Source organism: Tursiops truncatus, chromosome 12, assembly GCF_011762595.2.
Source record: "Tursiops truncatus isolate mTurTru1 chromosome 12, mTurTru1.mat.Y, whole genome shotgun sequence".
In the NCBI taxonomy this organism is placed as follows: Eukaryota; Metazoa; Chordata; class Mammalia; order Artiodactyla; family Delphinidae; genus Tursiops; species Tursiops truncatus.
Window position 1 is genome coordinate 63,440,775 of NC_047045.1, and position 12,005 is coordinate 63,452,779.

The 12,005-nt window shown below is 46.2% G+C and overlaps 1 protein-coding gene and 1 pseudogene across 1 annotated transcript; one reads left to right on the forward strand and one right to left on the reverse strand.

Moving 5' to 3' along the window:
• Positions 1 to 279: 279 nt before the first annotated feature.
• On the reverse strand, positions 280 to 1,232 carry OLIG3 (oligodendrocyte transcription factor 3). Its single transcript, XM_004321417.4, has one exon. The coding sequence runs from the start codon at positions 1,093 to 1,095 to the stop codon at positions 280 to 282; it is 816 nt and encodes a 271-aa protein (XP_004321465.2). The 5' UTR covers positions 1,096 to 1,232.
• Positions 1,233 to 4,208: 2,976 nt separating this feature from the next.
• Positions 4,209 to 12,005, forward strand: part of LOC109552799 (heterogeneous nuclear ribonucleoprotein A1-like) — an 83,149-nt pseudogene continuing 75,352 nt past the window's right edge.

The window sequence follows — 12,005 nt, forward strand, 5'->3', positions numbered from 1 at the left end:
CGCGGCATGGAGAAAAGAAGCATGCATGCAAGACACACGACGTCTGGTTCGAGCCCCCCTTCGCTACCACCTAGAAATTGCAGTTTGGTTTTAGTCCTTTCCCTCCGGCGGTCAAGTAGGGTCTGAGATCTCTCAGACGGTGTGGGAGGCCTCGGGAGCCCCCCGCCCTCCCTCCCGCCCTCCGGCCGAGCGCCCAGCCTCCCTTTGCCCTCCCGGCCCGGCACCTCGAGCCCTCCCGCCGCTCTCCGCTCATCCTCCGCAGCCGGGCCGGCCCGCTGCTCACTTGAGCAAGTCCTTGGACTCGGCCGACAGCCGGGCCATGTTGGCGGTGGAGAGAGCGGACAGGTGCGGCGGCGGCATCTGGCAGATGGCGCAGGGGCAGGGCAGCCCGGCCCAGTGCTGGAAGCCGCTGCCCAGCTGCAGCGCGGGCGGGGTGGAGGGCGCCTTGAGCAGCGAGTGGGGAGGCCGGATGGTGCCGATGGCGGGCAGCGAGGCGGCGGACAGCGGGGACGAGGCGGTGCCGGACGAGAGCGCGCCTCCCAAGATGGGGTGCACCGGGTGCACGGCGTTGGCGGCGTGCGCTGGGTGGCCGGCCGAGTGGCCCACAGTCCCGCAGTGGAAGGCCGAGTGGTGGCCCCCGTAGATCTCACCAACCAACCTCTTCATCTCCTCCAGGGAGCTGGTGAGCATGAGGATGTAGTTTCTGGCCAGCAGGAGAGTGGCGATCTTGGAGAGCTTGCGCACCGAGGGCCCGTGAGCGTAGGGCATGACTTCGCGTAGCCCGTCCATGGCGAGGTTCAGGTCGTGCATCCGCTTGCGCTCGCGTCCGTTGATCTTCAGCCGCAACTGCTGTAGGTCCTGCTCCGACAACTGCTTCTTGATTTTGTACTTGCTGCTCTCGCCCGCGGCTTTGGCGCTGGCCCGCGAAAGGCTTTCCCCGGGCATCTTCTGCACCATGTCGCCCTGCGTGGACGAGACCGAGTTGAGACGGCTCTCCTGGTGGTGGTGATGGCGGTGGTGGTGGTCCCTCAGATACATCTCATCCATGTCCGGAGATGAAGCTCTGCTGGAGACAGAGCTCGAATCAGAATTCATTTTATTACAGGGGATGCGGCCCTACTGTGGTGAGACTTTAGGAAGGAAATGAAAGAAAACCTTGAATTAAAAAAAAAAAAAAGCTGCAGCCCAGTAACCCACGTCTCAGCAGCAAGAAATAAGAAGAAAAGCTGAGGCACTGCCTTTCCCCGCCTTTCTCCCTCCCCACTCCCCTCTCTCTGGTTTGGCTGTTTCCTGGACAGTAGTTGGTGTGTGCTTGAACTCAACTCACGCTGAAAAAGAGGGGCTTTTATAGAGCTGCGGCGGAGAAAAGAGACAAAAGGAGCCCTCCTATCTATCCTGGGCTGGTTAGGATGACGTGCAGTCATTCAGGGCGGTGCGCTTTGCTGTCCCATTTAGCAAGGATTCCTATTCATATTCATTGTGGGGCCGCCCAGGGACACCTCTGCTCAGAAGCGCTAGGAGCCCCCAGGCACAAAACCCTCTGATTGACACACTCACTGCTCCAGCTCGCGCCTTCTGGATTTTTTTTAAAAAACTTTCCTTTCCTCCACTCCCCTTCCTGATTTCCCTAACCAAGTCACACCTAAAGGAACCGAAGGAAGGGAAGGAAAGGGGGCCAGGAGGAGATTCTCTGGGGATGGAAAGAGGAATTGAAACATTCTCTCCTCCCTTTCACAGCTACTCCCAAGTTTTTGGAAAATGTAGGCAAAAGAAGTCTCAGTGGAATGGTTTCAAGGACAGAGATGCAGATGAAGGGCAGGTTCAATGTGCTGGAGGTCGGGGCGGGAGGGGCAAGAGAATGCCTGTCGATGTGCACGCACTGCCTGAAGTTTATTTCATTAGGCTTCTCTCCCTAAACATTGACATTGTGTTCATTTTGTTTATTGGGCCCTCCGGTGTGGTTTGAATGGGATGTCCATATCTGGTGACGGGTATGCCCCCTGACACTGTTGTGGAGATGGGTTTCTTGCTTTTTATATCTTCTCTTTCGTTTTGAAAAATAGATTACTGAAAGAATTTCAATTTTGTCAGATTCTGTAACTTCTTAGACCTGGAACTGAAGAAACAAACCAACCGTGGCGTTTACAATAAGAGCCACTTGAGAAATGGAGGAGAGGAAAAGCAGCCGAGGAGGCGGGAGGGAGTTAAGGATTGGAAAGGTTCCCAAGAACTCCAGGGGAGATTGCTCCTGCCCTGCCTACCCCGCAGCCCCTGGACCCCGGCGCTAGCTGAAGATGGAGGGGCGGCCCCTGCCTGCGGCTCGGCTGGAGGGCCTCTGACTGCTGTGCGTGCGCGCGGAGAGAGCATCTGCAGCTCAGCGCCACGCGGCCGGGGCGGGTGGCTTCATCCGGCTGGGGCCGCCCCACATCAGCGGTCCGGGGAGAGCGGGAGCTCAGCGTCAAAAAATACACCACGTGTGTGTGTGTGTGTGTGTGTGTGTGTGTGTGTGTGTGTGTGTGTGTGTGTGTGATTCGGCACCATAAGGATCTGAAGAGCCCCTTATGCGTGCGCGCGTGGGCCCTGCGCTCCCACGCACAGTCCATTCTGGGGATAAAGAGGAGGCCTGGAGTTTGTAGCCTTCGGTTCGCGTGCGGAGCTCGGTGTCGATCTTTCTTCCGTCTTGCTGTGCTTTTGTCAGTCGGAACTAGCTAAGCAGCGTGAGGGGCGACAAGGCAGAAATTCCCGGAAGGGAAACTGCCCCGGCGGCGGCCTCTAGAAAAACGTGGGCACCGCCAAGCTCCGGGCTCAGAGGAACCAGAGACAAGTGCTAGGTTATGGCTGAGTGTCTGGGTGGAAAGTGCGAACCCGAAACAATCCCGGAACCTCGAGCAGTTGGGGCCTCACACAGCGCGGCAGAGTCACTGCAAGCCTCCAGGACTCGTTAGGTAAAAGAGGCCTCACTTTCCATTGACACAAATCGAGCGGTCAACAGAAGTGGGACGCACGCCCAGGGCCGGAGTTTGCGCGCTCCGCGAGGCTGTGTCTCGTAGACGGTCACGCCGCGAAAGCAGCACTGGCAGTACAAGTCGGGTGGGGAGACGCAGTGTTGGAACGGATGCTTTTTCTACACCGACTTTTGCTCCTCTGTAAAGAAAAAAATAAAGGAAATGGCCAACACCGCTTGTCAAGGCCAGGACCTTAGTGCCCCTGAAGATTGGACACAAGCCTTTTATCCTCCTGTCGCCTACACCTCCATAGAAGGAAAGTTTCTTAAAACGGAGAATCCAAGAGATTCGATTGGATGTGAAAAGATTGATGTCCAAACGCACTCCTAATATCCAAGCAAAAGGAATTGTTCGTAATTCACTGGACTCGCCCATTTGAACTCAGATAATGACATCCCCCGAGCTGCTTTTGAGCAAAAGGCTTCCAGAACATCTGCATACATTCGGACACCGCCCCAGGCGATGGAAGGAAGCTGGGGAAGAGGCGTGGTCCGGACCACAGGCTTCAGCGGCTTTCCTGCTGATCAAGGTGTGGGGCAGAGAGTGCTCGACAGGAGCCAAAGCGACTTCCCCGCCTTTGGGCCAATGCACAGGCCTGGCTCCCGTCGTCCTCCAGATCCACCTTCCTGACCCTTGGGCATCGACGTCTGTCCTTCCCATGCCCCAAATGAGAATGCTGCTGCTCAGTTTTGATTTCGGGAAGTAGCAAAGTCTAGTTTGAGCAGAAGGGTTGCAAATGAAGGAGTAGAAAAAATCTTGCCGCTGAAAGGTATTTTACCTTTAAAAAAAATCCCTATTTTCTCAGGGGACAATATGAAATAAAGGGTTAAATCTCCCCTCCCCCCGCCCCGCCAATCAATAGAGAAGGTAAAATTGCAGGGGGAAAAGGGGTGGGGAGAAGTGGAAGTCCTCCCAATACAAACTGAATAACTCACTTGGGCTGAAGGGACTGGGGCCGGGGTTCTGGGAGTCGGATCCAGAAGCTTCTCTGCCTCCGCACCGCCTTTCCACGGAGACAGGCACATAGGCGACCGCGGCCAGCTCCGAGGGGGGCTGCGCTGGGCGGGGAAGCGGCGACAGGGCCTCGCTTGCACCGACCAGACCCTCTCCATCCCGAAGGGGCTTTTGGCTGCAGTAACGCGGCGGTGCTTGGAGTGGCAGATCTGCCATGTCTTGGCCGGGGGCCCTTGGTCGCAGTTAGGGATGCGTCCTCTCTCCCTGATCGCCCTCTGCTTTCCCCAAGGGCCGCTTTGTGTGAGTGTGGAATGGTGCAAGGTCCAGGGCCCCAGCAAGGCAAGCACTTTTAGCGAGGCCTTCCAGGAGTCCCAGACTCTCCTAGGAGGCTTGTTTCCCTCGGAAAAGAGAGAGAGTGAGTGAAGGAGCCACAACTTTGCTCGCCAAAAAATGGGTTGATACTCGCCAGGGCCCAAAAGACAGAGATGTCCACCAGGCAGCGCTGGCGCTGCTCCCACACGCTTGCCTCGCGGAGTCATTGTGGACCCTGAGAGTTCACTTCCACTCGACTCCTCCACCCTTGGGCTCGGCCCCTCGGGATAAGCCCCCGAGCCCGAAACGGAGCAGGCTCCGAGCCCACGAGGGCAAGCAGACGGATTTCCTTCCATGGGCCGTCTCTCCATCCACCACCGCCGGCGGGTGCGAGGAGGGGAGTGGAAGGGAGCCAGCGTTGGGCCGAGCCTGCGGCAGCCCAGAGTGGCCTCAGCCAGAGACGCGCCGTGCCCTTGGCCCTGGCCGAGGGCTCCTTCAGAGGGCTCAGGCGGGCCCGGAGCGGAGAGGGCGACGGGGCCGCGCTCTCTCGGGCCACACGCCGCGCCCTGGCGGCCGGGGTGGGCGGCGGCGGCGGAGGGGGTTGGTCCCCTGGCAACAGGTGCGTCCCAAGGCCCGCGGGCTGCTTCCAGCCCTGCCGTCCTGGCTCCGGAAAGAGCCTGTGAGTTTCTCAGCCTTTGCATAGCACTTGAAAAGTAGCGGGTCGGCGCGCGGACCCGATACGGAGATACGTGCCCCGGGCGCACAGCCTCAGCTCTGCATCCCCACACAGGACGCAACCCCGGCTCCCGGGGACCGCGCGCTCCAGAGGCTGCGGGGCTCCTCCTGACCCCTTCCCATCTCCAGATCGCCGGGGACCGTGTCTTACCCGATGCCTGGGGCGTGCAGCTCGGTGCCCGACGCCCACCGCTCCGCAGTTCCAGCCACCGAGTTCCTCTCCAGAAGCTGCCGCTCTACCCGAGGCCGCGGCGATTTGGGCTCAGGAGCGACCCCTCCCCAACCCCTCGTAAGAGTCCAGCGACGAATGTCACGCTGGCTGACCTGCCAGGCGGCTACTGTGAGGAACCGGTCAATCCGCAGCGTCCGCGGGCTTCTCTGGCTCAAGCCTCAAACTTGACCGGCAGAAACTTTGGCCAAGACCGAACAGCAGGAGGCTGCCCTGTGGGATTCACCTTTTAACCCAATCCCCCTTCCAAAACAAAAGAGATAAAAGGGAAACCCAGATATCTCTAAAGATGCTCCGTCATGTGCAACTGGAGCAAAAGCCTAAAAACTAGTTGACCACGGAGGAACTTCTCAAAAAGTAGTTTCTTTATCTGCTGAGTAAAACATTCACTTCACAACAATAGCAATGGCGGCCAGGTCATCCAGACTGTTAGGTTGATCAAAGAAGCCGTTATCAAAAAAAAAAAAAAATGACATCTAGTTTTTAAATTAAATGTCAACATAGATCGCAGCCATGCAGGAATTATCTCTTCTCGTGGCAGAGCATCCCAAGTGATGGAGTGTAGTGAGGATGCTGAACTCCCAGCCCCCGCAGACGAAGACGCCCAATTGAAAACCCTAGGTGCCAGGAGGGCGCAAGGGGATGGATCTGGGCCGACTGACTAACGTGTTTTAGTTTTCTGCGTTTCCCCATATTTTACATAATATCTCAAACTCTCGTGATCTGTCCCGTATTTCTCCTCATCTTTTTAACATCTGATTTTCATACAAGAAAAATAGCAGAAGTTGAAGGGCAGCAGAATTTTATGAGGCGATAGTGACTGCTTTTCTCAATGTTGGATGTGAGATTGGAAGATGAGAGGAAGTCCCCGAACAGCATAAAATGATGAGGTGCTAATTATGTGAATATATAGGCAAGTTAATACACTGGCAGAAGTAGAAGTTTGATTTTAAAGATGCGTAAGCATCAAGGCTGGCTAGAACTTACAGACTCATTATAATTATTTAAAGACTGACAAAAGTCAAAGGAGATATGAACTTCTGGGTTTCATTTATAGGATTTTGCTCAATCAGTGAGCATACTTCAGTACACTTTTTGTTTCCTTTCTGGAAACATCTGCGCAATGCCAAAACCTCTACTGAGTTTTCCTTCTAAAGAAAGCCAATAAATTGAAAACATTTTTCCTCAAGATTGGAACATTTAGGTTGATTTAAATATCACTGGTGATCCATCACTTAAACTGATGAGTTATATTAAAATTTGCATACTTATACACAGATTCTTGGCATGTGTCCTGACATTTTGGATTTGTGGCTCCATTAATACTAATACTTTAACAAGCACTAAGTAGATGATTTCTTATTAGTATTTTATTGTTATTAATTGACTTCTTTTATGATTCTAGAGTTAAAGCCACTGTACACAATTTGATATCTTAATATAAAATAGCACAGAATATTAAATTCTGCTTTTTCTTTTGGAAGCTATTTTATCATCTCCTTGGTATATTCAATTAGGTAGTTAAATGTAACACATATTGCTTATTCTTTGCTAAAATGCTTAAGGAATTTAGTTTTATTTTAGAGATAAATATTTCTTTTAGAGACAGATATCTTGTGTAGCATATGTATTACTGTCATTTTGTATTCAGTAAATTCAGGTTAATACATAAAGTATATAAATAAATATATACCACAAAGAGATTAGAATGTAAGAAACTGAGTATAGAGCAGCAGAAAATTAAAGAGATGTTAACATTCCTGTCGTCAATTTATTACACTGCTTTTTATTATAAATACCTATGCATGTGCATTCCAAGACTTACATGTATAATTGCATAAAGTTAAGTACATTAAAATATTTATATGAAAACTTTGAGTCCTAAATAGAAAGGAATAAGTTATTTTTCAGATGTTAATAGGGACAAAGGAAAACGTATTACACACCTGTTCATAAGTAGAGTTACATTTGAAATTTACATTGATGCCTATCAAATATATATTTACACACATTATTTTGAAAAAATGATAATTAAGGAGTCTTCTACTGAATCTTGAAAAGTCAAAATGACAGTTTTTAAAAATCAACATTTCCACGGCTGATTGATTTTATATAGAATCTGCGCTACAGACCAGGTGAACTCTGCTTCCCCATTTCTAAAAATAAATGGAAATATAATATGCCCTCCTTTCTCATTAGGCCATTGTGTTTTTCTATTTATAGGCATGTTTTATTTTGTTTGCATAACATCAACAGTCTGAGTGTAAAGTTTATAAAGGCAAATTGTCACCATTTACAATACTGGCAGAATTTTCACCTTCATCTTTATATAATATTATAATATACAATAAAATTAAAGCAATTATCCAGACAATTCAAGCCTCAAGTCCTGTTTTTCTTCTATTTTGGGGCATGAGGTCTGAAGAGAGGAAGCAGGCTAGAAACAAATTATTACTCAAAATTTGTAGATATTTAATCATTCTATATTTCAGTTGCAGACTAGTTTGAGTCTCCTGCTTAACCATTGAAATGATATTCTCAACTATCAAGAACTGATATTAAAAAAGTCCTATACATTTGGGATATGTTATTTTTTACAACATAAAGTGATAGTGGAGATTAATATTCAGAACATAACATTATTTAAGATATTGATGAAAGAAACGATAATTTTCCAAACCCTCATTTTGTCTTAGTAATTTTGATTGTGTATTTTATAACACTTGATATTAGGAAATAGCAGAATATTGGACTATGTTCACAGAAGTGAGCGCTTCAATTAGATACTTTAGCACTTTGTTTTCTCTCCTTTTTATTACGGCAAGTATAATAAATATGGGTAGACTTTTAGGAAAAAACAACAACTTTGTAACGAGGGGGAAAAGGAAGGGGAGGGCATGGAACACACTGTGTAAGTGTCCTTAGCTCATAATACATAAACTTAATCCCACCCGTAAGTGCATTTTAAAGAGTTGTTTGTATGATCTCCACATATATGTTTACTTTATAAATTTATGAAAATTTTAACATTGATTCTAATATTTTAATACAGAGCCCATTTGTGGCTGTTTTCCAGAGTCAGAGGATGAACAAATGTACTGTTTCTATGGCGCTCTGTTCTCCATTCATACATCCTGCCATGTGTTGAACCAGTCAAATTGCCTGAGATAAGCTGTGAGAATGAAAACACTGAGGACTTCTTCTGGGATGGGACTTCTGAGTACTGGGATGCCTGCAAAACTGCCGTAGAGGTCACATGGCAAACAGAGCACACTATCAGACTGAAACCCTGATAAAAAATAGAATTAAAAAAATTAATAGTATAGATCTTCTAGCGCTGCTGAACGGGGTTCCCAAACAAGTCCTTAATTTTTTCCAATGACAAAGAGGAAAAAAAGCTTTCTACTTTATACTGGGGGACAACGCCAATGTCCCAATAATTGCTCATAATGCAAAAGGCATTTAGTTCGATAAGAATACAAGACAACTAGAAATTCATTGCTAGAAAAAGCCAATTTTTATTTGTTGATGTGAATTTATAAGCTTATCTTAAAATTCTTTCCAGAGTCAAAATTATTTTTCTCTGGGAAAAGCTTTTATATGTGATTTATTTGTGTCAAAAAAATCAAATACAATTATGCGTAAAATTTGCAAGTATACTTGCTGGAATGGTCCTTTCTCTTTATCAAAGTTTTGTCTCCTGTGAAAATAAAGCAAGGCGTAATAGCTCTTTTTCTTCCATTAGATTTATTATTTGAAGTAATTATATTAAATGGAAAATAATGCCTTTGGGAAAGTAATGCCAAGAACAGATACCCAACATAAAAATACTGCTGAAAAATGTGTGGCAGGAAAGACATGGGCCAAACAAGAGCCTATAACCAATTCAGCTTAAGAGTTTTATTCAATAAGCAGCTGTAGAAACTAAAAACTAAAATCTAAAGGGCATAGGCAGCCAGGGATTGAAAACCTTTATAAAGACAGGACTAGAATAAAAAGGGCATAGTTTCTCTCAATGTTTGTGTTGTCCTTCCCATCCTTGTTTGAGAAGGTCATCAATAACAAAGGGAATGAAAACAAACGTCAGCAAAGAATACAAACCAACAAACAATATTGTGTAGGTTTCTTTAATAAGCTGTCTTCTGGCCAAAGCTTCCAAATACCATACTCATCTTCCAAGATGAGTTCTTGGAGAGACGTAAACTATTTTTTTTGAAAACTCTTAGATAGTAAACATAGAGATGCCACTTCCCCATTGATGACAGTTCTCTCCTTATGGTATGAAGACCAGAGGTAGATATTACACAAAAAAGACTTCACAACCCATCAAATTTCACGGATAGGATTTGCTGCTTCCCAGATGTGCATACTTACACAAGTTTCTTACCATTTATGAACTTTCATTTTGTCATCTGCACAATGAAAATAATAATAGTCATGACATACGCCATTGTGAAGATTAAATAACAGTGTTTTGCCAACCTTTTAAAATCATGCAGTATTATGCTTTTGAAATAAAATATTTTCTCACCCTGTCCTCTGTATATAGTTTTACCAGCTAAAAATGTTTGTTCAGCTTTATTCTTTTATAGTTTGCCTTGTAAAAATGTAATCCTGGTATGGCTTTTAAAAATTTCTTACATCTACCCTCACTATTAAGGCAGGAAACATCCTTTCCGATTGCCTCCACTCCCTGGCAAGTTGAGAATTAGTAGTATAAGGCATACCATGGGACTTTTCAGATGCTGGATCTGGTACCTCGACAGTGTTATGAATTTTAGAAATGACATTGAAGTACAGAATCCACTAGCTTTAGAAGGTACTATGACAAGTTCTCAGTCTCTCTAAATAACATACTAGGGAAGTATCTGATTGCTTATTAGAAATAAAGAAAGATTGTTGGAAGAAACATGATTTAAATTTTGTTTCATTTTTCTCTTAGGGAAAGCCCTGGAAACCAGTACGCTTATTTGAATTCTGAGTCCCCAACAAAAGTTTACAAGCCCAGTCTTCTTATTGGAACCCCTAATCATATACCCATCCCTGACACCCTTAGCTCAGGGCAGGGATTCTTTGGACCTGTTAGACAGGACTGACCTCATATGGAGGAGCAGGTATGTGACACTTGCACTATGGGATTTGGAAGCCCTGCTATACTTTGTCCTAAAAGACTTTCTGATGATTGGCACTGACTTAATCCTATTCTGGCCTAGCCATAGAGTCCTACCACAGATATCTTAAAAAAGCAAAACAAAAACACAGAGCATCATTTTCATTCATTCATTCATCAAGCATTTCTTGAGTGCCTCCTATGTATCAGAACAGTTAGAGTTTCTGGGGAACAAAATCAAGTAAAACACAGCACTTACTGTGTTATTGTCTAGGTGCTAAAATGAGAGAGCCAATAATCTCTTGAAGGGTACCATGGACGGGAGTTTTAGGCTTCTGCTATTAATATTGGTCATTTACACAGATTAGGAACTTGTCCTGGAGCCACCGAGGAGAGACCTTGAGAAAATGAGGTATGTCTTCTTGTCTTAGCCTGCTTTCTCTTGGTGCAGTATTTATTTGGAAAATGATCCTAGAGAGTGAGGGCCTGGGGGAGAGTGAAACAAAGCAGGAGGAACAGTTAATGAAAAGGTGCTTTATCAAGTTGATCGCTGCTATGGACAACTGGAACTTGATTTCTCTTGTTCTTTCTCATGAGTGTATGGAATACGTCTTTGCTGTGTTCACCCAAGGGATGAAATGCAGAAGCATTTAGCCATTGTTTACAGTACCTTTCACCCCCACATTGGTGCAGTCTGCTCATGGGCCATTAAAGGCTTCCACAATTCTGGGTCACACATGAGAGTGACAAGGGAGTCCCCACTGGTGCTCCATATCCTTGTGTCAGAGAAGCCCCAGGCAAAAAACAGGAGATATGCAGTGCAACTAAGGCCAGCAACGGCAAAGGTGGGCCAAGAATATGGGAATTAGAACACAAGAAAAATCTGCTAATTTCCCCAATGGAGGAAGATGATGGAGTATACAGATGAGTGAATGACATCTCTGAAGTAGGATGTGGAGCAAAGGGAATTTCTAGCTCCAGTGGAGGACTGTGGATAAGTCTACAATAATGGACAGTTGGAGAGGATGTTCAAGGACCAATTTAAGAATTGAGGGGAGCTAAATATACATATAATTTGTTCAGGCTAGTCCCAGATAGGACCCTTGGAGAGTGTGTCAGATGTGGCATGCCGCTTAAGTAGGGAGATTCCACAGAAATTGTCTCATTAGCCTCTATGGCCCTTTGGCTCTTCTGCCTTAGGCACTGCTGGAATTCCTTCACATGACTACAAATGTAATTGGAAAGACTAATGTTCATATTCACAACAAGTACATTTTTGACATGAAGGAAATCTACCATAACAGAAAACCCTAAAGCCATAATGCCTATGTATTTCTCGTCCTATATGTTTTTGACTATTGCATATTTTTAAAAATCAAAGTATCTTAAAACTCTTTTTAAAAAGGGTAAACTAAAAACAGAAACAAGAGGGTCATGTGCTAAAATGGAAAGTTGTTTCTTGTTTGTAATGATAGCTTCACAATTCCTTTCTTGTCACATGAAGACAATTATTAGAATTTCCAGATGGAACTCAAGTCATTTGTGAATGTCTAATGCTTACTAACAACGCAGAAATTGTGTATAAGATGCCTTACCAGTCATGAATTCCTTGAATATTTACAATATAATGTATAAACCTTATAATGTTAAATCTTGTTAT